The sequence below is a fragment of the Cyprinus carpio genome, chromosome B17, assembly GCF_018340385.1.
Source record: "Cyprinus carpio isolate SPL01 chromosome B17, ASM1834038v1, whole genome shotgun sequence".
In the NCBI taxonomy this organism is placed as follows: domain Eukaryota; kingdom Metazoa; phylum Chordata; class Actinopteri; order Cypriniformes; family Cyprinidae; genus Cyprinus; species Cyprinus carpio.
In genome coordinates, this window is record NC_056613.1 from 7,424,064 (window position 1) to 7,451,452 (window position 27,389).

At 35.6% G+C, this 27,389-nt stretch overlaps 1 protein-coding gene across 2 annotated transcripts in view; it reads left to right on the forward strand.

Annotated features, from left to right (window-relative positions):
* LOC109057168 (nesprin-3-like) overlaps positions 1–17,426 on the forward strand; it is a 21,272-nt gene extending 3,846 nt beyond the window's left edge. The window contains exons 5-17 of one of the 2 annotated variants that reach the window (XM_042741975.1): positions 204–548; positions 1,736–1,872; positions 2,256–2,430; positions 3,536–3,718; positions 4,406–4,549; positions 4,877–5,011; positions 6,227–6,388; positions 6,936–7,108; positions 7,559–8,114; positions 10,160–10,319; positions 10,959–11,131; positions 13,108–13,149; positions 16,333–17,426. In XM_042741975.1, coding sequence (XP_042597909.1) covers positions 204–548; positions 1,736–1,872; positions 2,256–2,430; positions 3,536–3,718; positions 4,406–4,549; positions 4,877–5,011; positions 6,227–6,388; positions 6,936–7,108; positions 7,559–8,114; positions 10,160–10,319; positions 10,959–11,131; positions 13,108–13,149; positions 16,333–16,524 — 2,577 coding nt within the window. In that variant the 3' untranslated portion in view covers positions 16,525–17,426. Of the gene's footprint in view, positions 1–203; positions 549–1,735; positions 1,873–2,255; positions 2,431–3,535; positions 3,719–4,405; positions 4,550–4,876; positions 5,012–6,226; positions 6,389–6,935; positions 7,109–7,558; positions 8,115–10,130; positions 10,320–10,958; positions 11,132–13,107; positions 13,150–16,332 lie in introns of those variants that run through there. The other variant, XR_006156831.1, reaches the window with a different exon arrangement.
* Positions 17,427–27,389: the final 9,963 nt, after the last annotated feature.

Below are 27,389 nucleotides of genomic sequence, written 5' to 3' on the forward strand. Positions count from 1 at the left end.
AAGTTTGAGTTATCCTTGTGTATTCCATTTGCAGTAATTCTTAATTACTGGTCTGTGTACTAAGACAGGCTGATGTCTTTGGCCATTGTATCACGTTCCACCTCTCTTAATGTTTAGAAGGCCTTGTTGCAAATATAATGAAAAGAATTTGTGAAATGAATTATAAATAATTCATTATTTTCTACCCATCCAACTTCTATCAGGAACTCAACGCTAGTATAGCCAAAGAAGAGCTCACTCTCCAGCACATTGAAAACCTGTCTGAAGCTGTGAAGGCCAACACATCTCCAGCAGGTGCAGAGAAGATCACAATAGAGATGGAGGAGTTGAGGCAGGCCTGGCAGAGGTTACGCCAAGCACTGCTGGAGAATGAAGAAGAGCTCCAGATCTCACTGGACTCTGAGAGCGAGTATTCAGACCGTTGTAAGGAGCTGTGGACGGACCTGGAGCAGCTTCGAACCTTGGTCCAGACCCTCAGCAGTGATCTGGAAAGCAGGGATGGAGAGAGGACTGAGGAAAATATGGTAGCTCAATGGAAGACGCACACGGTTAGCACTCTGTTCGTCTCTCTCACCACTCCCAAATAGTCATCTTATGTCTTCTTGTAGGATACAGATGGAGACTCAGCATATTTTTGTGACAGCACATGATAACTACCGTGATTTAGGGAATGCCTTAGGTAAATTCCTGTCTAGGGTGAGACATTAATTTGAGTCATAGTAAAACTAATTCTACACGTTGTTTTTAAAAGAGTAGTAATGTGGCATACCTCCAAATTCACTATGAAGTTTTGACATTTTGTATGCTGTATTTCAGTGCAAATGACCTGTATCTTATTCACTAACTGCAGTAGACATTAGTATAGGGCTTCATTATACGCTATCCACCTTTTCGATCTAAATTCGACTTATTAGACGTTGAGATGCTTTAGTAGTGTCTGTGATTTAAACATCATTAGCAAAAATGGCATTAAATGTTGTATGTACAGTTAATCCTATATTATGGCATAATATAGGTCTATGTGGTAAATATAGCATTTTAGATCAGGTTTAGATATTGTTGACAATATAGCTGTTTAAAATTACTACTTTAGTCAGTGCCGATAGCCTAGTCGGCAAGTGTGCCGACATTTAATGCCATTGTGTTATGGACGTCCCGAGTTTGAATCCAGGCTTGAGGACCTTTCCCGATCCCGTCCCCTCTCCCACTTCACTTCCTGTCTGCTCTCCACTGTCATATCATAATAAAGGCAAAACACCAAAAATAAATCTTAAAAAAAAGGAAAAAAAGTATGTTATGCATTTTATATATGTTTCATTATTACATGGCAATCGTGAAATGTCTGTTTTGATTTTGTTTTCATTTAGTAAAAAAAAAAAAAAAAAGCAATTTCAGAACATATATATATATATATATATATATATATATATATATATATATATATATATATATATATATATATATATATATATATATATATATATATATATATACGCGTGTATGTGTGTGTGTGTGTACACTTTATTTCAATACATCAAAGTAACCAATTAGACCAAGTTTGTTGTAAGCAGTGGGGGAAAACCAACAAGGATGAAAATCTTTTTTAGATCAATGAAAGCTGTATGGAACCCCATGTGGAGAAATTCTCCGTTTATGCCCTGCTTGAATGAGCTGCCTTCAAACACACTATGTGTGTACTCATTTCATTGATTAGTTCTCTACGTTCACATTTCAGGGAGTGCGCAGCAAGCTCATTGCAGAGGAGCCCAGGGTGGAACAGCTGAAATCCCGGTTGAAAGAGCTATTCCGATTCCCACAAGACTCTAAAAGCCTGTCTGATGAGATGCTAGCAGTGGTGAAAGAGTACCAGAGGTGAGCAGCAACCACACATGCAAAGGAGGAGTGAGCCAAGGAGAAATATTTTGATGGATATTTTATTCATCATTAGCTATTGGTAATGTCGTTGGTAAACTTTCTGTTATGCAGACACAATGGGAGGCTTGTCATGTAGGTTTCTGTCCTCATTGTGTTACTGTCAACGTGATGTCAGTCACACAAGTCTAGTCAGCCGTAAACAATGTGTATCCAGCCCTAAAAGAGTGCTAATGTAAGCACTTCAGACAAATAGTGTATTACACACAGGGTTTACTGCATTTATTTATTCAGTTGTTCGCTGGCAGCCATCTGTTGAAAGCTCTATAAGCTCACACTGTATAGGACTACTAAGTAGAGTTGTGTTGTGTTTCCTGTGGCAGTTTGAAAGGCAGATCTTTTAGGCTGTCCTCTGAGAGCGAGATGGCTCTCCGGCAGATACTGCAGGATCCTCTGCATGGCTTCAGCCAATGGAGTCAGGTGGTTTCTCAGGTCCTGGAGGCCTCTGTCGAGGTGAAGGATTTCTCCCAAATTGCTCTGCTCGTGCAGCATATAGAGGTAAATTATTCTCCATTTTTATGTTTCAGATAAATGCTACCCTTTTTAATTCATCAAAGATTCCTGAAAAAAAAAATGTGGGATGGTTTTCACAAAAATACTGAGTAGAACAACTGTTTCCAACATTGAAAATTTTCTCTTCAGCACCAAATCTGCTTAGAATGACTTCTGAAGGATCATGTGACACTGGAGACTGGAGAGTAATGGCTGCCATCACAAGAATAAATTACATTTTAAAAATATATTCAGATAGAAAACTTTCATTTTAAATGGTAATAATATTTTACAATATTACTACTTTTACTGTATTTTTGATCAAATAAATGAGCATGAGACTTTTTCAAAAATGTTTCAAAACACAAACTTTTGAACAGCAGTGTATGTCTAAAAGAAGTTTTTTTAAAATAATTATGAATTGTACCGAAATAACCATTTGTGATCAGACTTGTATGTGAATCAAATCATTCAGAGCAAATATTAACTTACAAAAAAATCTGCTATTCTGGCCAAGTAATGAATTCAATAAAAATAAATAAACATTTAACAAATAATTAGATTTTTTTAATTTGCAGTAATAGCCAGAAACTGTATAGTTATGTAACGTGATAGCTATAAATTCGTAAACACACTTAATGAACCATTATGGCTTACAGCGCAAAACCGTTTATAATTTTTAGCCCAGTCTAAATGGTAATTTCCGGGTTGTCAAGTAGTTCTTGCAAATTTTGAAAAAACCTTGTATGTTAGCCAGATAAATAACATTACTGTGTGATACTGTGGTTTAAATCTCTCATTTCGGGTTTTTGCTGAGCCCTGAACCCCTGATGCAGAGATTTGAGTTGTTTTGAAGAGCAGCCTTTTTTCACTCTGAATGTTGTGATGTTTTCCCGTTCAGTATTTTTGACACCTGATTTACACTTTGCTTCGGGAAAATAAAGGTTATATATCAAGTTTATGCTACGATCTGTTGTGGATATGATCATATTGTATTTAAGCATTTGCAGTGATTTTTGTCTTAATCTTGGCACCTTAATTCAGTGTTAGTGCTTTGTTCGCTTTGAAGTTATTGAGTGTTCTCTTTCTTCTTTTGTTTTATTCTTTGTAGAAGTTACTTAAAAACAGCGTGCAGCTCCAGGAGCGCTTGAGTTTGCTCCAGGTGAAGAGTGATCTGCTCAGCTCAGTTTTTGGCCAAGATAAAGCTGACGATCTGTTGGGAGAGCTCAGCGGGGATGTGAGGAAGAGAGAGTTACTCCACAACCAGCTCCTACAGCGCAAGAACCGCCTGCAGGTACCCCACCAGCCACAGCTCAAAATTTTACTTCTGTGCGTACAGCCTGTAAATGCCTGAGCTACATCAACGCTCTTTACCCCACCATTAGCCGAAACAAAAAAAATGTGGTCAAAGTTAAAGCATATCATGTTTGGCTGAAAAGAGAAGCCCTGTTTATTCGTCTAAATGTATGTAGGCAGATAAAATAGTATTTTCCAAAAAAAAATATATATATATTTTATTTTTCATTAAATGTAAATTATTGGTAGGCCTACCTCTCCTTTAGATGTTGTTTTAAATTAAGAAAACTTTTTTCTTTCAAGTATTCAGTTGTTTCTATATCACTTTGTCAAAAAAGTTTATTTGTTAAATGTTTTGTTTTTTATTTTTTAAATTTCCTTGATATAAATGTATTCTTGTATCACCCACTAATATTTTATTTTCTGATTATGATATAAATATATTCTTAAATTGCCCACTGATAGATTTTTTTTAATCTTATTTTATTTTATGTTTTATTTTCAGATTATCATGATATAAACATATTCTTACATCGCCCACTGATGTTTTGTTTTATTTTATGTTATTTTCTTTTCAGATTCTCATGTTATAAATGTGTTCTTGTATTGCTTATATCCCTGTCTTAAACCTTATTCATGTAGTCTCAACACCCCAAACCATGTGGTATCCTTTGAATGTCCTTAGGGTTTGATATCAAAGACAAAGGACTTTTCAGATGCCTATGACTCCATAAACAAAAAACTAACCTCGATAAAAGAGCGGTTCATCACAACAGATGGACTTCAACCTGACATTCTTGCAAAGAAGACCCAGGCCGACCAACTCCGGGTGAGCAGCAGAGAAAACAGAAGCGTATTGCTGTTTCCGACTTCAAAAAAGTTTGCTTTGCACGCAGCTTTTTGAGTTTCTTTTTAAACAGCTGTTTTGGTTTTAATCTCTGCATGTGGTATGCTGTAGACGTACAGTGACTTTTGATTAGATCGTCTTTCAGGCACACACTAAAAGAGTCATGTGAATAATTTAAGGAGCTAGGAGTTATGTCACGCTGAGCTCAATGTGTTTGCACTGATTGATCAGAGTGGCTTGTCCAGGTGGGAGCGGGAAAGACTCACTAGTGGCAAACTGAATGTAAAATGAGTGTGCATCTCTCTGCAGGTCATTAGAAAGGACTTGGAAGATTGTGAAGCCCAGATCATAGCTCTCGAGACGCTGGTTTCATCCAACCAAGCAAACATGGCAAAGTTTGAACGCCTGTATGCGGACTGGAAATTGCTTTATAAGGCGGTTCGGGTAAGATTTGTTCTGCTCAAGATACTTCTAATTTCTTATCTATGGTTGTAAATTTAATTCAAATTCCAAAAATGAGAAATCTGTCATCAACCTGTAACCCTCATATTGTTCAAAAGTCTCTTTTGCTCTCTAAGACTGCATTTATTTGATCAAAAATATATTACATACAATAAAAATACTAGGGGTGCATGATAAATATCGGCCGATATTTATTGTGCACCCCTAAAAAATACTTGTTTGTTACAGTTTAAAATGACTGATTTCTATTTGAATTATTTTAAAATGTAATTTTATTCCTGTGATCAAAGCTGAATTTTCAGCATCATTACGCCCGTCTTCAGTGTCACATGATCCTTCAGAAATCATTCTAATACTGTATATGCAAATATGGAGACATTTCTTCTTATTATTAATATTGAAAACTGCTTTTACTGTTTGAAATTTTTGTGGAAACCAACCATGATACATTTTTTCCAGCATTCTTTGATGAATATAATGTTCAGAAGAGCAGCATGTAATGGGAGTAGATTTTTTTTTTTATATATATAAATGGATTTTTTTCATGGAAATGAATGATTCTGTGGGACAATTAAAGATTTGTTATGGAATTTACAAAAGGCTGTCATGCTCATGCATCGGTCTTACAAATATTGTTTGAACATGACTTATTACATGCCAAGGCATCCATGATACAAAACAAAATCTGATGAAAAAAGTTCTGTATGTTCTGAATGTTCAAATTCTGAGTTATGAATTTGAGAGCTATTGCAGAGGGAAGATTTTCAGAGTAAATGAATTTTCTTTTTTTTGAAAAAACTATTCCTCATATTCAGAATATTTTTATCGTTAATTGATAGAAATACGAAATTCTGAATAATGAGGGGAGGCTACATATCTTTTTACTAGCCACTTCAAAATACCCAACTTCACAAGTGATTCTGATTTAACCCTGAAGATCTGTGGAAACCGCTGTGATCACACCCTGGTTTCCACACCTCCTGCTGTGTGTTGATCATGATGATGATGAAGAAGATGACTATGAAGGCCTTGATCAAACCTCCTTATTTCAGTTTTAATGCACACTTGTGGCCTGAAGAGATTTTTTTTTTTTTTTTTCGGAAAAGATACTTGAATTTTATTGCATTAAAATCCTTCTCACGTCTGTTTTAGTGTTCATAATGTGTTTATGTTTCTATGTGTTCTTGTTCATACCAGATGAAGGTGAAGGAAAGTGAGGAGAACATTGCAGAACATGAGAGTTTCCATGACAATATTCTGAATATGGAGAAGTGGTTAATGATCATGAGACAGAAGCTAGAGTCGTTTCGTGGATCAGATGGGGAATGGAGCATCGATAACCGCCAGCATGAGGCTGAGGTACATCTATGAGCAATTTACTACAGTTAATGTTATTGTTAATTAAGAAAAGTACATGAAATTATAAAATACAGAGCTTCTGAAAGCTTTATGCAATGTTTGAAGGATCCCATTTTAATCTATTGTGATATAATTACTATTATGGTTTACATTATATTTTAATATTTTATGTGAATAATATATTAATGTTGATTTATTTGTTCAATAATCTGAATGATGTTTTTAGAAACATGGTATTCCAAAACATCATTTAAACAATGTCCAAACTATAGGCTTCAAAACACTTAGAAAATTAATACAGATGTATATAATTGATGCAGCACCTGTATTGTGGCAGAAAACATGAATACCATAGCACATTTTGATAATGATAATTCTACATTTTAACCCATAACAAGATTTAGAAGTCAGATAGTTGTTCTGTATTACTTCTATTACTACTTAAGTCAGAAAAAGCACAAAGGCAAAAGCAAAAAAATGCTTGCTTGTGCATGCATGTCTTTGAAGTATTTTAGACCAAGCTTGTATCACTTTTGTTGTTCTCTAGAGGGCGCTAGGAGAATTTCCAGAGAAGGAGCTTCAGCTTCATCAGACAGAGGCTCAGGGTCAGACTGTGCTGGCCAGAACTTCTGATGAAGGCAAAGTTCACATCCAGCAAGACCTTAAACGCCTCCGAGAGACCTGGATGTCCCTCCACACGCTCAGTCTCAATCTTTACAGGTTAGAAGTAATGCTTGCAGTAATACTGGGTGTTGATGGTTTTAAATGGCAAGAAACTATGACTCAAGAAGCATAATTATGACATTTTGTCAGGTCTGTTGAGCAAACCCCATATGAATTACAGAAGACATATTTTACATTCTGTTCGTACTGCACCCAGTTCATCTGGTCATCTTGATTCTAATTATTGTTGATTGCTTTGTGAACCAGTGCTGTGTTTGCATGATGTTTACTAGTCAAAAGTTGAAGAAAAAGATCCAGAATGTAACATTTGCTATTAAACAAAGAATTTTAAAGGTAATATGTGTAATTTTTCTGTGTAAAATACTTCAAAATAGACAAATATTGGCTGATTAATCACTGATCTGGTCAGTATCACTTTATCACTACTGAATAGATGATATAAATTTTTTTGACAACCTATGTATTACTTTCACCATAATTTATTAGGCTTCTGAATGAACATGTAGCCACAGGCGACCAAGATTACCTATTACAGAGAACCGAGTTCTTGGACAGATGGGCGGAAGGGCATCACCAGGGAACGTCTTCAAACTTTGAAGTTGGACTTGTCAAAGGAGATGAGGGAACAGACCAGCATCAGAGATCCTACCGTGGATTAGAAGCAACAGGCCACCCAGAACCGGTGAGAAACATGGAAGCAAATCAGGATCGAATTCGAATTGCGTTTCCTGAGGGCAGCTCAAGACCAGGAGGTTCAGAGCTCTGGAGAACAGACTGGACTTACCAAGACCAGTCCATGGATGATGAGGTGGATGCAGTCATATCTGGAAGTGGCCGTAAGGTGAACAGGAAGCGGACTGGGATGGACAAAGGTGGCATGATCAGCAGTGGTGATTTGACTGGGGAATGGGTTGAACAACACAAAGCTGGTTCTGGAATTGGAGACCTGGATATAAAAGATAGATACGGCTTTTTAAGTGGGATTGACTCTGACGCACAGAAAAGGATGCGGCCGTCACAGATCCACCATGATGGCATTGAGGTTAGGATGATTAAAATATGATTCTTGTTATTTTGACAGTCACCATTAGGGCTGGGTATTATATCAAAATATGATTTTGCTTGAAATCTAACTAAATTTTTAACTAAATTTTAACTAAAATATTTCAGTGCTTTTACTTGATGTCAGGGGTTGACCATTAAGCTTTATAATATTTTGCAACCTCACCTTGTCTTTTGACTACTAGGTATAATAATGTCTAATTAAAACATAAATTGCAAAATGGCATTATTAATTTTTAAGCCTTTTATAGGGATCACAGGAATAAATTGCATTTTAAAATATATCAAAACAGAAAAAAAAAATATGTGACCCTGGAGCACAAAACCAGTCTTAAGTCGCTGGGATATATTTGTAGCAATAGGCAAAAAAACATTGTATGGGTCAAAGATTATCGATTTTTCTTTTATGCCAAAAATCATTAGGATATTAAGTAAAGATCATGTTCCATGAAGATATTTTGTAAATTTCCTACTGTAAATATATCGAAACTTAATTTTTGATTAGAATGCATTGCTAAGAACTTCATTTGGACAACTTTAAAGGCAGTTTTCTCAGTATTTGGATTTTTTTGCACCCTCAGATTACAGATTTTCAAATAGTTGTATCTCGGCCAAATTATGTCTAGATCCCAATTTTGAAAATATTGACCCTTATGAAGGGCTGCATGATTAATCGTATTTTAATCTCGATGACGATATCAACCTTTCTTGATTAATTAAAAATAATCGTCACGATATTGGCCGGCTCGTTATTTATCCTGAAACTGAAAATTTTAATTTGGCATTTGCGTTATCTTGCATCGCTAAAAAGTCTTCACTAGCGTTCATGTTTGTGGTTGCCAGATGTGAAGATCTTTAAGCCCCAAAACAGAGCTTTTCTCCTTTAAGGATACACTTTCTGCCTGGTGTTTTATTTAATTTGTGCAATCTGGCAACCCTGTGCGCGCTCACTGATGACGGAACAAGCGCTGATGATGATATTTCCTACCTGTGGCAATACAACGGGGAAAAATTTACATAAATTGGAATTGTTGGATTTTATATTAAGAGTTTCTAAAGTTTTTACCAGTCTTCATGTTGGAAATGGCATGGCAATGTTAGTTTTCAGTGTGTGTTAATGATCTTTGAGCAAATTTACTGTGCGATCTGAGTGGCTTTTTCTCATTTGCGAACAAATTGTTACTTAGAAAATCTAATGCGAATACAGATTACAAAACTCTAACCAAAACCATGAGTTTTGTATTAACATAACTGGTTAAATGAAGTCAGTGTATAGTCAGTGGAGGTTGGTTAAAGGACACATGAAATGTTATTACATTTCCTTGCTGGAAAAAAAAAAAAAAAAACAGGCTAAGCTGGTCATCCAGCCTGGTTTTTGCTGATCAAGCTGGTCAGCAGGCTGGTTTTAGAGGGGTTTTGACCACTTCCTTAGCTGGTCAGGCTGGGAGACCAGCTAAAACCAGCTACTTCCACCTTAAACCAGCAAAGTTTAGGCTGGTTTTAGCAGTTTTTTTCCCAGCAGGATAGAATAATCGTTATTAATAATCATGCTTATAATTTTAATCAAAATAATCGTGATTATCATTTTAACCATCATCGTGCAGCCTTACCCTTATGACTGGTTTTGTGGTCCAGGGTCACATATTTTAAGTTTTTACAGTTTATTTAGCAGAAGAAGCTTCTTTCTAAAATGTAATAAAAAATAAAATAAAATTCTGAACTTTTAGACAGAAGGGAAAATGAAAATAATCATTTTTATTCATTTAGTGAAAAACATGTCTTTAATTTAAACTAGATTTTTACTTTGATTTACATTTAAACACGTTGAGTCATACTCTGAGTCTGGTGCTATTTCAGAGCAAATACATAAAAAGAGATGTGCAATATCACCAAAAGACTTGAAAAATATAGATCTTTTTTTTTTTTTAGCTAGATCACCCAGCCCTTAAGCCACTATTATGTAAGCAGTACCTAGGCTATAATCATATACGGACAGAGGGATGTCTCTTTTCATTTCTGCTGCAGATGGGCTCTCAGGGGCCCCAGCATCATGCTGATATGGAGGCTCAGAGGAGGGAGTTTGAAGCGTGGCTTCACAAGGAAAATGACAAACTCACAGGAATTCTGAACAACCAAAGATCCTTGAGTGCTAAAGAACTGAGGATAAGACAGAATACACTCAAGGTTGGTGGTGTTTGTTAATTTTTTTTGCTTGCTTTTTATCTGTTTTTGATTGAAGTTTCATGCGGAGTCCAAAATATCAATCTTTGATAGCTTTGATATCTTATTCAACAAAGCGCAGTCTGATATTTTACTTTGGTTACACAGAACATGCTGGATAATTTTCAGCATGTGAAGTATGTCTGTGTAGTGTGCCGTGCGTAAGTTTACATCAGTGCAATTGTAGTTGCAGTTCTGTGAAGCTTTAAAAGGCTTGTGCGCAGGTTTAACCCCAGGCTTGGAAAAATTCAGACTTCACAACTACCTGAAAACTGTCATATCTGATGATTCAAATAGAAACAGTTATTTTAAATTGTAATAATTACTGTTTTAAAAATTCTTCAGTATTTACTGTATTTTTGATTAAATAAAAGCAGACCCCAAACATTTGAACAATACTGTACTCGCATCAGAAAACTGCAAAAGCTTGTGTTATCATATTGTGGACATAAAATTTCTAAGACTGGATTGGTCTGTATGTTTTTTTTTTTGAGCAACAGGTTAATTTTAGATTCTAAGTAACTGAATTATTATGTGTGGTAGTATTACTACTACACCCACACAAATCCCTCATAGTAATTGTGTTTTTAATTTTTTTTTTAAGGTTTACGTGCCAATGTAGCTTGGGGTCAGAGTCAGTTCCAGAAGTTGATGGTCGGTCGGCAGAGTAAGTCAGCAGAGGAAGACGTGGAACTAGAAGAGCTGCGTTACCGCTGGATGTTATACAAGTCCAAACTTAAAGAGGCTGATGACCTCAAAGGTCTGCTGAAAAACAAGGTAAAAAGAGGAAGTCTGTGATCATTATTTTTATTTTAAAGCTTTATGTATTAATTCAATTAACTTGTTTTTTTTATTATATTGTATTAGATTACATTATGTATTTCTAATAATTTCAACTTTTATTTAATTTTATTTAATTCAACTTACCTATTTTTCATTAAACAATTTTATTTACTATACTTTTTTTTCTTGTGTCGTAAAATTGTATTTTTAACCTGAAGTAAATTCTGACTCTATTCTGTTTTGAAAAATGCTGAACAAAATTATTACATGAAGAATTCCAAGAAAGAGCCATACAGGTGCATCTCAATAAATTAGAATGTCATGGAAAATTTCATTTATTTTAGTAATTGAACTCAAATTGTGAAACTTGTGTATTAAATAAATTAAATGCACACAGACTGAAGTAGTTTAAGTCTTTGGTTCTTTTGATTGTGATGATTTTGGCTCACATTTAACAAAAACCCACCAATTCACTATCTCAACAAATTAGAATACTTTGTAAGACCAATAAAAAAAAACATTTTTAGTTAATTGTTGGCCTTCTGGAAAGTATGTTCATTTACTGTACATGTACTCAATACTTGGTAGGGGCTCCTTTTGCTTTAATTACTGCCTCAATTCGGCGTGGCATAGAGGTGATCCATTTGTGGCACTGCTGAGGTGGTACGGAAGCCCAGGTTTCTTTGACAGTGGTCTTCAGCTCCTCTGCATTTTTTTGGTCTCTTGTTTCTCATTTTCCTCTTGACAATACCCCATAGATTCTCTATGGGGTTCAGGTCTGGTGAGTTTGCTGGCCAGTCAAGCACACCAACACCATTTAACCAACTTTTGGTGCTTTTGGCAGTGTGGGCAGGTGCCAAATCCTGCTGGAAAATGAAATCAGCATCTTCAAAAAGCTGGTCAGCAGAAGGAAGCATGAAGTGCTCCAAAAATTCTTGGTAAACGGGTGCAGTGACTTTGGTTTTCAAAAAACACAATGGACCAACACCAGCAGATGACATTGCACCCCAAATCATCACAGACTGTGGAAACTTAACACTGGGCTTCAAGCAACTTGGTCTATGAGCTTCTCCACCCTCCCTCCAGACTCTAGGACCTTGGTTTCCAAATGAAATACAAAACTTGCTCTCATCTGAAAAAGAGGACTTTGGACCACTGGGCAACAGTCCAGTTCTTCTTCTCCTAAGCCCAGGTGACGTTGTCTGTGGTTCAGGAGTGGCTTAACAAGAGGAATACAACAACTGTAGCCAAATTCCTTGACACGTCTGTATGCCTTGAGCCCAGCCTCAGTCCATTCCTTGTGAAGTTCACTCAAATTCTTGAATCGATTTTTCTTGACAATCCTCATAAGGCTGCGGTTCTCTCAGTTGGTTGTGCATCTTTTTCTTCCACAATTTTTCCTTTCACTCAACTTTTTGTTAACATGCTTGGATACAGCACTCTGTGAACAGCCAGCTTTTTTGGCAATGAATGTTTGTGGCTTACCCTCCTTGTGAAGGGTGTCAATGATTGTCTTCTGGACAACTGTCAGATCAGCAGTCTTCCCCATGATTGTGTAGCCTAGTGAACCAGACCGAGAGACCATTTTGAAGGCTCAGGAAACCTTTGCAGGTGTTTTGAGTTGATTAGCTGACTGTCATGTCACCATATTCTAATTTGTTGAGATACTGAATTGGTGGGTTTTTGTTAAATGTGAGCCCAAATCAACACAATTAAAAGAACCAAAGACTTAAACTACTTCAGTCTGTGTGCATTTAATTTATTTAATACATAAGTTTCACAATTTGAGTTTAATTACTAAAATAAATTAACTTTTCCACAACATTCTATTTTATTAAGATTCACTTGTACATTATCTACTACATGATTTCCAATGCAGATTTTGATGCAGTATCCTGTGTCCACCATAAGAGGGTAGCAGCTTGTAGCCGGATGGAACTAACTAAACCGAATGTTTCTGTTTGTTTCAGGGGGTCCATGGACAAGGACAGGAGCATGTCCGATCTGGAAAGGTAGGTTTTATTTTTTTGAAAGTAGGCCTTGATGCTGTTAGTGGGCTTGTGTTTAAAGCGGGATTCAAAATCTCTCTGATCTGACAGTGAAGAATGTTTGAAGCCTTTTTGAAAAGAAAGTATTCCCTTTTCAGGGCTAGTACAGAATTGAAAGCAGTGTTTATTTATTGACACACAACTGAGGCTGCTGGAGTTTGTTTCTGCGATGTAGCAGAGACATGAGATTAATAATTGTAAAAGAAGGTGCTCATTTAGCAGTTTGAATCAATTGCATACTACTTTTTTCTTGTTAAATATTGTTTCACTCTGAAATATGTCACTTTACGGAAGCAAAATGGTTTTTGAATGCCGTTTCATGTTGACTTTAAGAGTTTGTAGGCACTCTCAAGTGAACTGAGACACTGTTCGGCTGGATTAGTAGGAGGGCTTTGAAACAGAGGCTCACAAATAGCATTTTGAAAGCCTGAACCAAAGCACTGTCTTAGCCCCCAAAATCAAATGCTATTTTTTGGCTCCGTGGGCTGCTTAGAAACATCAAGACAGTTGCTCCACTGCGTCTCTCTGGGGAGCGTGTTAATCTTTCTCAGTAATTTCTCATTTTTCTCAGTGTTCACACCTTTTTTAACACCTCTCTTCTCACTCCTTCACTCTCTGGCCATCTGTTCATGAACGGTCACGTCTGCTTGAGAAGAGACGCAGGTGCCCTGCTGACTGCATATAAAAGGCTGTTCTGAGTTTGCCTGCGTTATTTACATAAGCAGATATTAGTGGATGGAGATAGAAATGTTGTTTTGCACATGCAGCATTACAATCCATTTATCAAGGCTATTCACTGACACTTTGGTTGAGCTTGTTCTGCAAAATCTGCACAATTAAGCGAGTTCTGCAAAATTTGCACAATTAATTAAGAGATTTTTGTTAAATTCTTGGTGTGTGTGTGTGTATACTATATGTTTGTCATAATTTATTTGCTGTTCCAGAACATAATATTGTTTTGGCTGTATTTTGCCATTGCAAACATGTTTAAAGGTGCTCATTAGTGCACCATAAGTCACACGAGTAAATGTTGCTCACCTGAGCCACAGTGTCTGTCTCTGTCGTGGAAACCATCATCTTCAGTGGTCTTAGTGAACTGTCATTATCATGAAGTATAAATATATACACTCTGCAGACTCTTCATTTGTCTCTGTCACTGACCAAATACAGTCATCTAATTGTGAAGATGACACTTTAGTTGTCAGTGAGATAATCTTTTTGTAACTGTAATTACAGGCTGTCCACAGAGAATCTATAATTATTTGTTGTGATCAAGTAAATTGTCCTATTCTATGATTATCAAACCAGAACGATATGATTGGATTATGTGTATTAGTAAGAACAGTCTATTGGTCTATACATTACACCAGGCCTGAGCACTGCTGTAATTACTTCTCAGTGTAATTATATTGTCCTGAATAGATGCTGACAAAAAAAAAAAAAGCGTGGAAAGAGATTTCAGCTTTTCATCCACCCACATTTCCTCCTCCTCACTTTCTCGTACTTCTGCACTCTCTTTCAAACACCCAGAGAGAAAGAGTTCCCATGTTCCTCAGCTTTGCTGCAGTTAAATAGAAAGGGTTGTATTAGGTTCAGATATCTCAGAGCGATGGTGGTTGTTGAGCAGCTGTGGGTGGACATTCACTCCCACAATTCTGTAGGAGCTTGAAAAACTTCCTTATTTTTTCAGGTGTACATGTGTCTGTGTGAATCTGTTTTTCGGCATCCAGTGAGTCATGGAAAAATGACTTAATCATAGTGATGTTTTTTTTTCTCAGACGTATAATGCTAATGAATGAGATGGGTACTGAGTTTGTGCATCAAGTCACAAGTCAGGATCTATATTTTTATCAGAGTTTGTGTTCTCGTTGGCAATTTAAAATTACGTTTATAACTCAGAGAAACACCTTTACACTGTTTTTACACATTATTTTTGTTATAAATCTAGTCACCTACCTTGGCAACAGTTTTAGGTACATGGCAACATATACTTCAGAAATACCAAGATGGTTCACTCATATTACCATGAATGGGATAATGACAATGCCTAATATTATGAAATAAATCCCACCTTCTAAATAAAAGAGTCACTGCATCGGTTGGGCCAAACTGAAATGTATGCATTTAGTGCTATTTGAGGATAAGAAGCAATATTAATGGGGCCGTTCATATCAGATTGTATTGCTGATATGAAATATGTTATTTAAATGTAAGTTCGGCCAGCAGAGATTTCCCCTGTTCAAGTAAATAGGACTGGAGTTGGTCTTACGTTCCCAAAACAGCTGCTTGGAGGCATTGCAAATATGTCCAAGTGAACTGACTTTCCTTGAAGAAACTTTGACAACACTGACAACAGTTATTTTATTCATAACTGAAAAGCATCTGTAGAAAATTCTTCCATGTAATAAAAAAATGAACAGTTTTATCCAGAATTTATGTATTTTTTTGTGCTGTTGAAGCCCTTTGACATGATATTTTTAAATATTTATATATTTTCTTGACGTACCCCCTGATATATTTAGTTAATATTTCAACAACTTACCAACAGATTTGCATGTTCACGTTTCTCAGATGTCTGTTAATGTTCACCTGGCATTCAATTAATTCTTATATAAATATATATATACACACACACACACACACACACACATATATATACAGTATATATATATATACATACACACATACAGTCTGTGTGTCAGAGTTTTAAATCTTTACCTAAAGTTTATGTATGATTTTGTTTTTATTGTAGTAATGATTTATTTTAATTTTACATTTTTATGATTGAACCAATTAAGCTGTTTGTCAATGACTTGTTTCAAATCCATAACTTGTGTTATTTTATTATAGTTTAAGTTGTTTCATTAAGGGTAATGCACACTGACAGTGTTAATCAGTGATCAGAGTAATTTCATTTCAGTTTGATTTAGTGATTTGCTGCAGCAGAGTTGAGCAGTGACTGCAGTGAATCCTGCGTGATTTAAACAGTTGGACACTTGTAGTTGAGTAGAAACACCTACAGTGTTAGTGTGCTACAGCACAGCTGTTTGGTGACCTCCAGAGTGAATGCTGATGCTCCTGTAGAAACTCAGGGTTTTGTAATAGAGCCATACAACATGTGACAGCATCTGTGGTTGTGTGTTGCAGGGGAAGAGTGGTCTCAGCTTCCTGTACCGTGTATGTCGCGTGGCTCTTCCTCTCCAGCTCCTGTTGTTGGCCCTGCTGCTGCTGGCCTTCCTGCTGCCCATGATGGACGAGGGCACCAGCTGTTCACTGTCCAACAACTTCGCCCGCTCCTTCAACATCATGCTCCGCTACGACGGACCTCCGCCCACTTAAGCGTTGACAATCGAAAGCAGCTTTAAAAAAAAAAAATGTCAATCTGCGCTTGTTTATATAACAAATACTTATTTTTTTTATCATTGTTGTTTTAAATCATTATATTCTTGGTTCTCAGCTGGTCTCGCTCCACCGTACACCCACCGGTGGACCCAGCAGATCAGAAAGCTCTGTTTGTTTGTTTGTGTGTGTGTGTGAGAGAGAGAGAGTGAAAGTGTGAGTGGGTGGATGGCATAGACGCTCACAACCTGCTCGACATGATTCAAGCTGTTCATTTCTCTACAGGCATTTGGAGAAACCAATGCAGCTTTTTCAAAGAGCAAAACTCCCTTAAAGACATCTACTCAGGATCCATCGTAAATCCCTCATGTTTTTATGTTCGTTCTGTTTGTAGCTAGTTACTACATGCTTAAATGGATAGTTCACCCAAAAAAGATGTTCTGCCATCATTTACTCACCCTCATGTTGTTCCAAGCATGTTTGATTCACTTTCTTATGTGTAACAAAAGAAAAATTGTCTATACAATGAAAGTCAATGGGGTCCAGTGTTGTTTTGAACCCTTTTAGCTGGCATTCATTGTATGAATAAAAACAATAAAAATATCTTAATTAAAGACATGAGGTATGACAGAATTTAAATTTTTGGGTGAGCTATTTATATAAATAATTTTAATTCTGTGGTACGTCTTATATTTAAGCAGAATTGTGCATGTTTTTATTCATACCACTTGTTTAAAATCTTTTGTTTGTGGTTTTACTCAGGCCACTCGAAAACTAAACTGTGTTTGATTAATAGGATATAACTTATCACTGTGTTGCGGGTATTGATTCTGATGTCATAGATAAAACTATCATCTAAAACTAAGTTCAGTTTGAAATGTTCTTGATATATTGGTGAATTTTAAACTTGGTTATTGTGGTTATTAACATTGTAGTTCTTTTATTTTTACATAGCAAAGGTGCTGTGCACATGCGTTCATAGAATAGACAGTTTCTCTCAACTGTTTTTGGAATTCGTGATTGCAGAATCACATTTTTGAGCTTTAAGACTGAGTTTTGGCTTTGGTTTGCCTCTGATTGTTGTTATAGGTTATTGTAAGTGTGTTTTGCAGGCATAGATTATGAAGTAAAAATAGCCGTTTGGGGAGAATGTCCTTTTTTGAACAGAATGTTGGAACTCTGTGACCTTCTAAGTCTGTTTTTCTTTGCTTTCCTTTTTTTTTGCAAGCAGTGTCTCAGCTGGGATTTCTGAGGGCCTAAAACCATCAGAGGTTGAGTTCAGTTATTCTTCCAGGACTGCTTCTTTAAGGTCATGTTTTGATGAAAGGAATGCCTTGATTTATTTTTTTTGTCCAGAACAAAGGCTTCTCTGACAAATGCTCTGTCTTTTGAATCTGGCAAAAGTCAAAATCCTCTTCGAACGCATCCTTGAGCTTTATATTTGCAGTGTTAGATATGTTATTTAGAGGCTAATAGCTTGGCTTTACAGCTTTGAGTAGTATTACACATACGCACACTGCACTGAACTGCTTTTATCCTGTAGCAAAATGCCCTTTTAAAATTGTATTCAGACCTCTACATATCTCTCCTATGTTAAAACTGTAATTTCCATTAATATGTTATGCACTATATAATGTTAAATACATTAATAATAGTGCATGGTCAGAAAGAGACTTTACAAAAAATATGCTGCATTTTCTAAAAGAAACTGTAATGTTGAAGCCCGGCATATCAGTTTATTGCACTGCTTTATTGTTTGTATTTAAAGAAATAGTCACCCAAAAATGTCAATTTGCTGAAAATGTACTCATCCTCAGGCCATTCACGATGTAGATGAGTTTGTTTCCTCAGAACAGATTTTGAGAAATTTAGCATTACATCACCTGCTCACCAGTAGAACATCTGCAGTGAATGGGTGCCGTCAGAATGAGAATCCAAACAGCTAATAAAAACATCACAATAATCCACAAGTAATAAACATAACTCCAGTCCATCAATTAATGTCTTGTGTGTTTATAATAAACAAATCCATCATTTTCAAACCAACTTTTAATCATTGCTCCTGGCAATACAAGTCCTCTATCCATAATATTGGTTTGTTCAGTAATACAAAACAAAACAAAAACTCATCTGAATCAGAAGAGAAATATGCACAGATCAAGCACTGTTTATAAGCAAAAACTGTTCTAAACTAATGTGCTGGTGGAATTTGATGTGAGTGGACACCAGGACTTAATATTATTATGGATTATGGACTGGTATTTTATCCAGAAGTTATTTAAAGTTAAAACGGCTTAATAATGGATTTGTTTATTTTTTGCTTCATAAAACATTAACTGATGGACTAGATTACTTGTGGATTATTGTGATGTTTTTATCAGCTGTTAGGACTCTCGTTCTGACGGCACCCATTCACTGCAGAGGATGTGTTGGTGAGCAAGTGATGTAATGCTAAATTTCTCCAAACTGGTTTTGATGAAGAAACAAACTTGTCTACATCTTTAGATGACCTTAGGGAGAGTACATTTTCAGCTAATTTTAATTTTTAGGTGAACTATTCCTTTTATCTCTATTTATGTGACTGCAAACCCTTTAATGATCTATACCCATTTCATCAGTAATACTGTATGTTCCATTAGGCTGCAAATGCTAGACTGTACAAAATTCTGTTAAACGGTTCAGCTGTTACAAGATTACCATATAATATATGCTAATATAGCTAGTTTACAGCACTGTGTGCATGGGAGAGTTTTCTCATTGGAGATTATTACTGGAAATTATTTTCTAACACAGCTAATAAAATCAAATTAAAGCATGTAGAAATTATAGCGAATTCAAATGCATGTAAGACAATGTATTAACAAAATATGGTTAAACTTTTATTTCATTGCCATATTTTGGATGAAACTCTTATGATGTATGTTTAAACTGATTAATATATAAATATGGTATGAAACATATAACCAGTATTTTTGTATTTTACTCCAGGCAATAAACATGCAGTGCATTTTCAGTACTGTTTGTGTTTCTTTTTGTTGCTATGGACTTGAGATTGAAAAGATAAATATGTGACTCAATATCAAGATTCCCATTCTGAAAGCCAGTGATCCTCTTTTAGCAGGAAACGTATCTGTTTATCTGCATTCAGCATTAAACCAAAGCTGAACTGGTCTGACAAGATGTGTGCTATGATAATGTAACACAAAACCAGAGTGCAGGTGAGCGTAAACATCACGCAATAGAGCACAGCTAGGTCTTCCAAATCAATAGAGGCCATGTAAGGTCATAAGGTCAGCCTGAGGTTACTTCACGAATGAACTGATTTGCTTCATATAGTTGGAAAGGGGTTTACATTTTAGGACCAGACTAGCTATGGTTAAGGAAATAAGCATTTGGGTGTTGATTTGCATAGATTTGTCATTTCTTGGTTGCCTTAGCAACAGTGCATGTGGTACTCTGTCACTTCCGATTCATTTTTTTCATTTCATTTAGGTCACCAGCTAAAGGGAAACTAGATGTTATTGGAGGATCCTGCACTGCACTGTAAGAACAGCTATTTGAGTCACTACCAGACTGCACACTGGTCATAGCGGTGTGCGTTTATTGACATAGTCACTGTGTATTCCAGTGGTTGTTTGTCTTCTAGGTGTGTATGTGAACTCTCGCCTATTTGGCATAAAGATATGATGGTATATGACTTTAATGGTAAAGCATACTTGCATGGCCTAATTTATTCAAATACAAGTGGGAAAGAGTTGGATCTGTCGTTCACGCTCACCCAAATGCGCAGCAGCAGATTTCACTGCAGTTTCCTTCCTGCTTCGCAATGGGCAGATATTTCTCTAGTGTGGAAATGCCGTGTGTCATTTTAATGTGATCCAAATCATGTTTGTTTACTGATGCCTAGAAATTCTGGAGGAGGGATCCAGATCTAGGCATGATGTACATTAGCCATTCAGGTGAAAGTAAAGGGCTTTGAATAACACAGTGATTATTTACCCAGATTCATTTCATTGGAGGGTGACTGTGTTTCTGCAGCTCTTCATTCTTTAAACTCACACACACTGTGACACATTAACCAAAAACCAATTTAACAAACCTTTATCTGCAAAACAAGAGGTGATTTTGAAGGTATGAAGCTAGTTAAAGTAATGTTTCAAGTAATGAAAATGTTTTTAGTGGTTTTAGGTTTAGTTTTAGTTCTAATAAACCATGATAAACTATAACTAATATTATTTAAAAATAAGTAAAAAAAAAAAAAGTTCAATTAAATAGTAATTAAATTAAATATGAATAGATGGTAAACTTCCAATTTAAATAAATTCTAAAATTACTATAATTAAAATAAAATTACATGAAAGCTATATAGAAATATTTAAAAATGGCAAAAAAAAAAAAAAAAAAAACTATGGTCAGTATATAACTTGTACAAAGTTGTACACTGCTTTACACAAATGTGACCCTGGACCACAAAACCTAAGTCTTAAGTCGCTGGGGTATATTTGTAGCAATAGCCAAAAATTCATTGTATGGGTCAAAATTATTGATTTTGCTTTTATGCCAAAAATCATTAGGATATTAAGTAAAGATCATGTTCCATGAAGATATTTTGTAAACTTCCTACTGTAAATATAATTTTTGATTAGTTATATGTATTGCTAAGAACTTCATTTGGACAACTTTAAAGGCGATTTTCTCAATATTTAGATTTTTTTGAACCCTCAGATTCCAGATTTTCAAATAGTTGTATCTCTGCCAAATATTGTCCTATCCTAACAAACCATACATCAGTGGAAAGCTTATTTATTCAGTAAAAATGATAAAAAATTGACCCTTATGACTGGTTTTGTGGTACAGGGTCACAAATAACACTGACCCACCAATGAGTTATAACTTTCAGTCTATTTTAATCAGTAATTCTTACTCTGGACCCACACATATTGACCATGTTCATTGAATAAAGAAAGATGAACCACATCAACCTTGTGTGACGTAAACGGAAATCCACACTTTATGGTAATAGAATTATCTTGGCAGAAGACATTTCTGAGATGAAGCTGTAGTCACACTAGCCGGATGTGATCTATCATGTGGTGTAATCACATTTAACCACTTAAATTTTGACTTGAGTACAAGTTACACATTTGTTGGCTTAAGTAGGATATGAAAAACACACCAAGAGCTCCTGGTCACATGATAAACTGCTGTTGTTAATGTGCCGGACATGACCCACATTGCTAAAGACTGCAGTTTTCTTGTTGGTTTAATAATTTGCCAAAGTCTGGACATTTTTAACTTTGTGTAACATATTAAGGAAAGTTTGTGACTGTAAAAGTCAAGAAGCTATATCACTTGAGCAAACTGGATGACTTTTTGTAGCCCTGTCATTGTTAATTAATCAGCAAGCGTAACAAATGGCTTAATGTCATCGTGCACCTGGTCTGTTAAAACTGCGGCTGAAGAAATCTATTTTATTACACTAGCTGGCCAGAAAGACTGCAGTAAATATTTAATTTTGTGGCATGTTGCCATAGCAGCCAAGGTTCCCATGTCAGAGGTGCTTTCCACTGGGAATGTCTTGTAAATGCAAATTGACAGCTCTTTAAAAAAAAAGCTTCATTTGAAGACCTGCCAGCTGAAATATCTATCTATCTGTTTGTCTAGTTTGGTGTCTGTACCATTTTTGAATGTTTTTGAAAGTCTTTTCTAATTTAATATATTTAAAAAATAATAATTCCTGTGATGCAAAGCTGAATTTTTAGCAGTAATTACTCCAGTCTTTAGTGTCACATTATCCTTCAGAAATAATTCTAATATTCTGATTTTATGCTCAAGAAACATTTATTATCATTATTATTATTATCAGTGTAACCAACAGATGTGCTGGTTAATATTTTTGTAAAACATTTTTCAGGATTCTTTGATAAAGTTAAAAGGAAATAGAAATCTTTTGTCACTTTTTGATCAATTTTATGCATTTTTGCTGAATAAAAGTAACCATTATAAAAAAATAAAAAAAATCTTAACAAAAATTGTATAATATATTTATTATTAAATATTTTAAAGAATTTTTACATTTTATACATGCTAACATAAGACTTGTTAACATTATGTGTATGTATATTCAATCTGTCAGCTCCTTTTAGTCATTTAAAGCTAGTAAACTTTGCATTATATGCAGGAGGATTTCAGAAAGAGTGTAACCATGATGTAACTATCTACAAGTATTGTTTACACAGAGCAACCACTACCCAAAAGAATTACACCTGTCGTGCTTAACCAGAAGATCATCCACCCAGAACAGTAGTCAAAACAATAAACTGGTGCCATAAACAAACACAAATGATTTACTACACATAGTTTTGTGATGAAGATTTTATATAAGAGCTGCAATAAAATGTTTTAAACTCTCCAGAATGCCTTCCAGTGTAATTGCCAATCTCCTATCATAAGCTCTTTATTGCAGCTACTGTAGTTGAATATGCCAGCAATTATGTCATGAGATCTGCGTTCTTCAGAGCAGCACAGGCTGGGTTCATCTGCGGTGGATGCTAATGGCTTGGCTGACTGACCTGATATATGGAATGAACCTTTTAATTAATGGCTGCTAAACCCAGAGCTTAATGACGCCTTTGTAGTGGTCAGTGTTTTGAAGACCACTACTGGAGGCTGTGCCCTTTTATGGTGAACCACAAAACTTGGTTAAATGTTCCTACTGACCTTGGGATCAAACGCAAGATAGGGTGATGAGATATCTCTGTATCATCTGCACAAAGATGATGTACTACCATCAGAATACCACGATGAATGGATCAAGTATTGTGTTTCATCAGTGTTCATATGCCCACTGCTCTTCAACTGTGACATCACTGTAGCCTCCTTCTCCGTGTTTCTCGGAGGACAGATGGTCGTCACCAGTGTGTTGGCAGGATTAGCAGGGCACTTGTTCTGTAAAGCAGAAAAAAATAAACCAATCAGTGTTACTGCAGCAACTAGTGGCATCACATCAGAGCCACGGGTCAATGCACAAGATACACAAAACAGCTGTGGCCCACATCAAAATTAGGTGAGTGTCAAGTCTACAGGCAGAATTTCTGCCTAAATTAAATATAGATTCAGTTGGTGTCAATATAAATCAAAATCCAAGGCTCACTGACTCCCTTGAGGTTTTAAAATGATTGTATTGATCAATAATGCAAATTCTTGCAGTATTGACTGTGGAAATCCAAAGGCTGAAACAATACACTCTCATGGCAGTTCATACCTATTTCATATTTTGGCAAATTGGTAGCTGATTTGAATGTATGTTTTCATATAATTTTGTATGCCACACTGACGGCTAGCCTAGGGGTGGACCTTCATGCTTAGTTTTTTTTTTTTTTAAATCATAAGTTCATATATATATATATATATATATATATATATATATATATGGACATTTTCTTATGCTTTGGACCTTCATGCTTAAATCTCCTAAAAATCTTTATAAATTCATACAAAAATCGACACCTGGTAAAATTGTTCCTTTTTCTCATGAAATTGGATTAGTTAAAATATTCTATGGAAGTACACCAATGCGTGTCTTGCCTGGTCTACCATATTTGGGCGTTAGTATGGAAGCCCATTTTCGCCACTGACTGAAAAATAAAAAAAAATTGTGACTTTTTATCTCACTGACTTTTTTCTTACAATTGCGCATTTACATCTTACAATTCTTTATTTCTCAAATCTGCAAGTTTATTATCTCGCAATTCTTATTTTTTTTTTTTTTACGCAATTACACGTTTTTATCACACAATTCTGACCTTTTAATTTGCAACTGCAAATTTATATCATGCTATTCTGAAAAAAAAAAAATGTCAGAACCGTGAGTTTACACTGTAGATTTAAAACTTACATTTTTTATTCACTGGCATATGTTTGCTTGCGTCAGACTGGTGGTTAAAAAAAACTCAATGGGGTGAGAGTTACATAGAGTATTTTTTGTTTTTTAATCAGGTAAGTTGTTAAGATATTGCATTACATACATGATTCTCTTTAAATTGTTGCTTTATCGTGACAGTAGTTAACTTAAAATATAAAAACAACAACAAAAACGAAAGAAAAAGTACACACTCATTTCTGCTAGAGCGCCCCCTGCAGTAACGCTGACAGTGCATACTTGCATTGGGTTATGATTTGCACTCTTCCACTTAACAAAGTCAAGTTTGCATAGAGTTTATTCCAGTCACGTATACTTACTTTACATAAATATACCCGTGAAATAAAACAGTATAATAAAAAATCCACCCACAGTGTTATTGTAATTCAAAGGATTGTTTTATGAACTCAGATGTTGTTGGTTTTATGACCTGATAAGCATCATAAGTAAGTTCCAGTGGTGCATTAAAGTTAATGCTTCTCTTCAGTTCATAGCCCCTGTTACAATATCTCATGGTCTTCCGTTAGATTGACTGTCTGCCACAACAGCATCATATCTACCAGAAAGCCCTCAGGCTGCTGTAACTCAACTTGTGGTGAATTGCACAGCATTCTTGTGTGATTATTACAGGGTAGGAGTATTAGCAGATAAGGAAATGTATTTGAAACACAAACAAGTGATATTATCCAAAGGTCCTGAGGAATTCAAACAATATTATTTGCTTTTTCAATAGAATATGCTTCATTGCATGTCTTTCAAAACTGCTACTATTCGACCATAGACATGCACTGTAAGCAAATCGATGTAAATAGCTCAAACAGATCAGTAATTTCCAAAAAGCATGGACAGTCTTAAATGCCCATTATTGAGCATTGCTTTATAAGAGTGTAAAGAGATGCTAAGAACAAAGATCTATGGATGAAATATTTTGTTCCAGCTTCTGTTTGTGGGCGGTTTTTACTTCTCATCTTCTTCCCTGTTACACAACAGCCGCCTCTGCCTGGAACAGAGGGTGGGTGAACGCTGGTGGCCATCGATCTTTATGAATATTCTGCATAACTGACCCTCGCAGACATGTCTCATCATAATCACTGCAATGCAAAAACAACAGCACTGTTACACCTCTTGTTCTCTGTCTCTCTCATGCACATAGATGTTAGCAGCACTCCATTGCTCCTCAGGAAATAATATACTATAATGGCTTGCTTTGGGACCAGATATTAGGATGTTGTAGTCAACTGACTGTACACCTTATTACTTCAATACATTTTCTAAAGGAAGCCGTTAGGTGCTCTCTTAGGTAAACACTACAAGATTACCTATGATCTCTTATACAGAAAAGAACACAAAAGAACCGTTATTGGGCACTTGCTTTTACTTTGCATTGTAAAATAGGCTAATCTCCTATTATTGAACTAAAGAAGCATTCATTATGAAGTATCAGGTTATTACGTTTATATATAATCAATCATTATTATAGATGTGCATTAACAATTTTGTAACCTAAACAGTGACAAGCAAAACCAATATATGCTTTCCATTAAAGGTGTCAAGGGACTTTAAAAAGAAAATGTTTGCCTGATTTAGAAGGTGATTTAGTGAGGATATATCAGTAATCTCTTGTTCACTCATGTTTCTGAATGATTCAATTCCATCAAGAGCAAAAACAGGTAGATCAAAATAAAACCTACAGTAGTTTATGCTACTGTGCTGCTCTCTGCACCAGTTTACAATGGTTTTATCGATAACCTTTACCACGACTTTCTCGTTTCTCATCTGATTGACTTGTGCAGTGTCCATTACAGCTCCCTTTAAACGATCATTCAGATATGTGCTCGCGGGATGGGGGTGGGTAGGTGATTTGCACATCACATGAAGCAGATTTAGCTCGGTCATTGTGTAAAGTATGTGCAGCGAAGCCATGTACGAACGTCTGTGGTGTCCTTCACATTTACACGAGCCATATGCCGCACATCACCGCATACAGACAAGATTCGTCCACGACGTCTTTCGTCAGTTATAAATAGCGAGAGAGACCAGAGCTGGAAAGTCTGATTCATTTTAATGAACCGATTCATTATGACGGTCCGTTCAAATGAATCGAATCTCAAAACAGACTCACCTGTTCTTTTGAGCCTTAAACAACATCGCGTGTGATTTTATATGGAGAGTTTGATGTGTTTCACAATAATAAGATATTAAATGTTAATTATGAGTTAGGGATTCTCATGACGGTTAAGGATCTCATAGTAGGCTAATGAGAAATATGGCTAGGCTATTTAAAATAAATAAGAAAAAACAGATTATTATTTTTGCAAACTGGTTTTAACATTGTTTGATGTAGGAACTTTGATTAAAGTGAATGTTTATCAATAGCCTTAAGCACTTAATGTTTATTATTACCCAACCAAATAAACAAATATTTACAATGTAACGCCCCTTCTGCTGAATTACATGGATCTTGTTATTTTAGTACTTGTTAATAGGCCATTGCGTTTTTAAGTCATCGTTACTTGTTTGTTATCAACCTGTTTCAGTTTGATTTAATTTTGATTTAACTACTTAAAATTTAGTTAAGCAATCAAAATAAAAAGTAGATCTAGAAGTTGGAAATATCTACAGTGCATAAAAATTTGGAAATACTTAAAAAAGTTAAAATATTAGGCCTACAAACATTATTATTAGTTGCAGGGTTATTATTAAGAGAGACAATAGCTAGGCTACATGTAAAATCTAAAGTCATTATCACGAGATAACTCATAAAAACTTCTTTAATATGATGACATAGCTACTCATAACGAAAATGTTTTTTTATTATTATGAGATTCTTATCAGATATTAACTCATAATAAGAATTAATATGTTATATGATATAATAATGACTATCATATAATGACTAACATCATAACCGGCTTCCACAGTTCGCACCTCAGTTCTAGTTTTC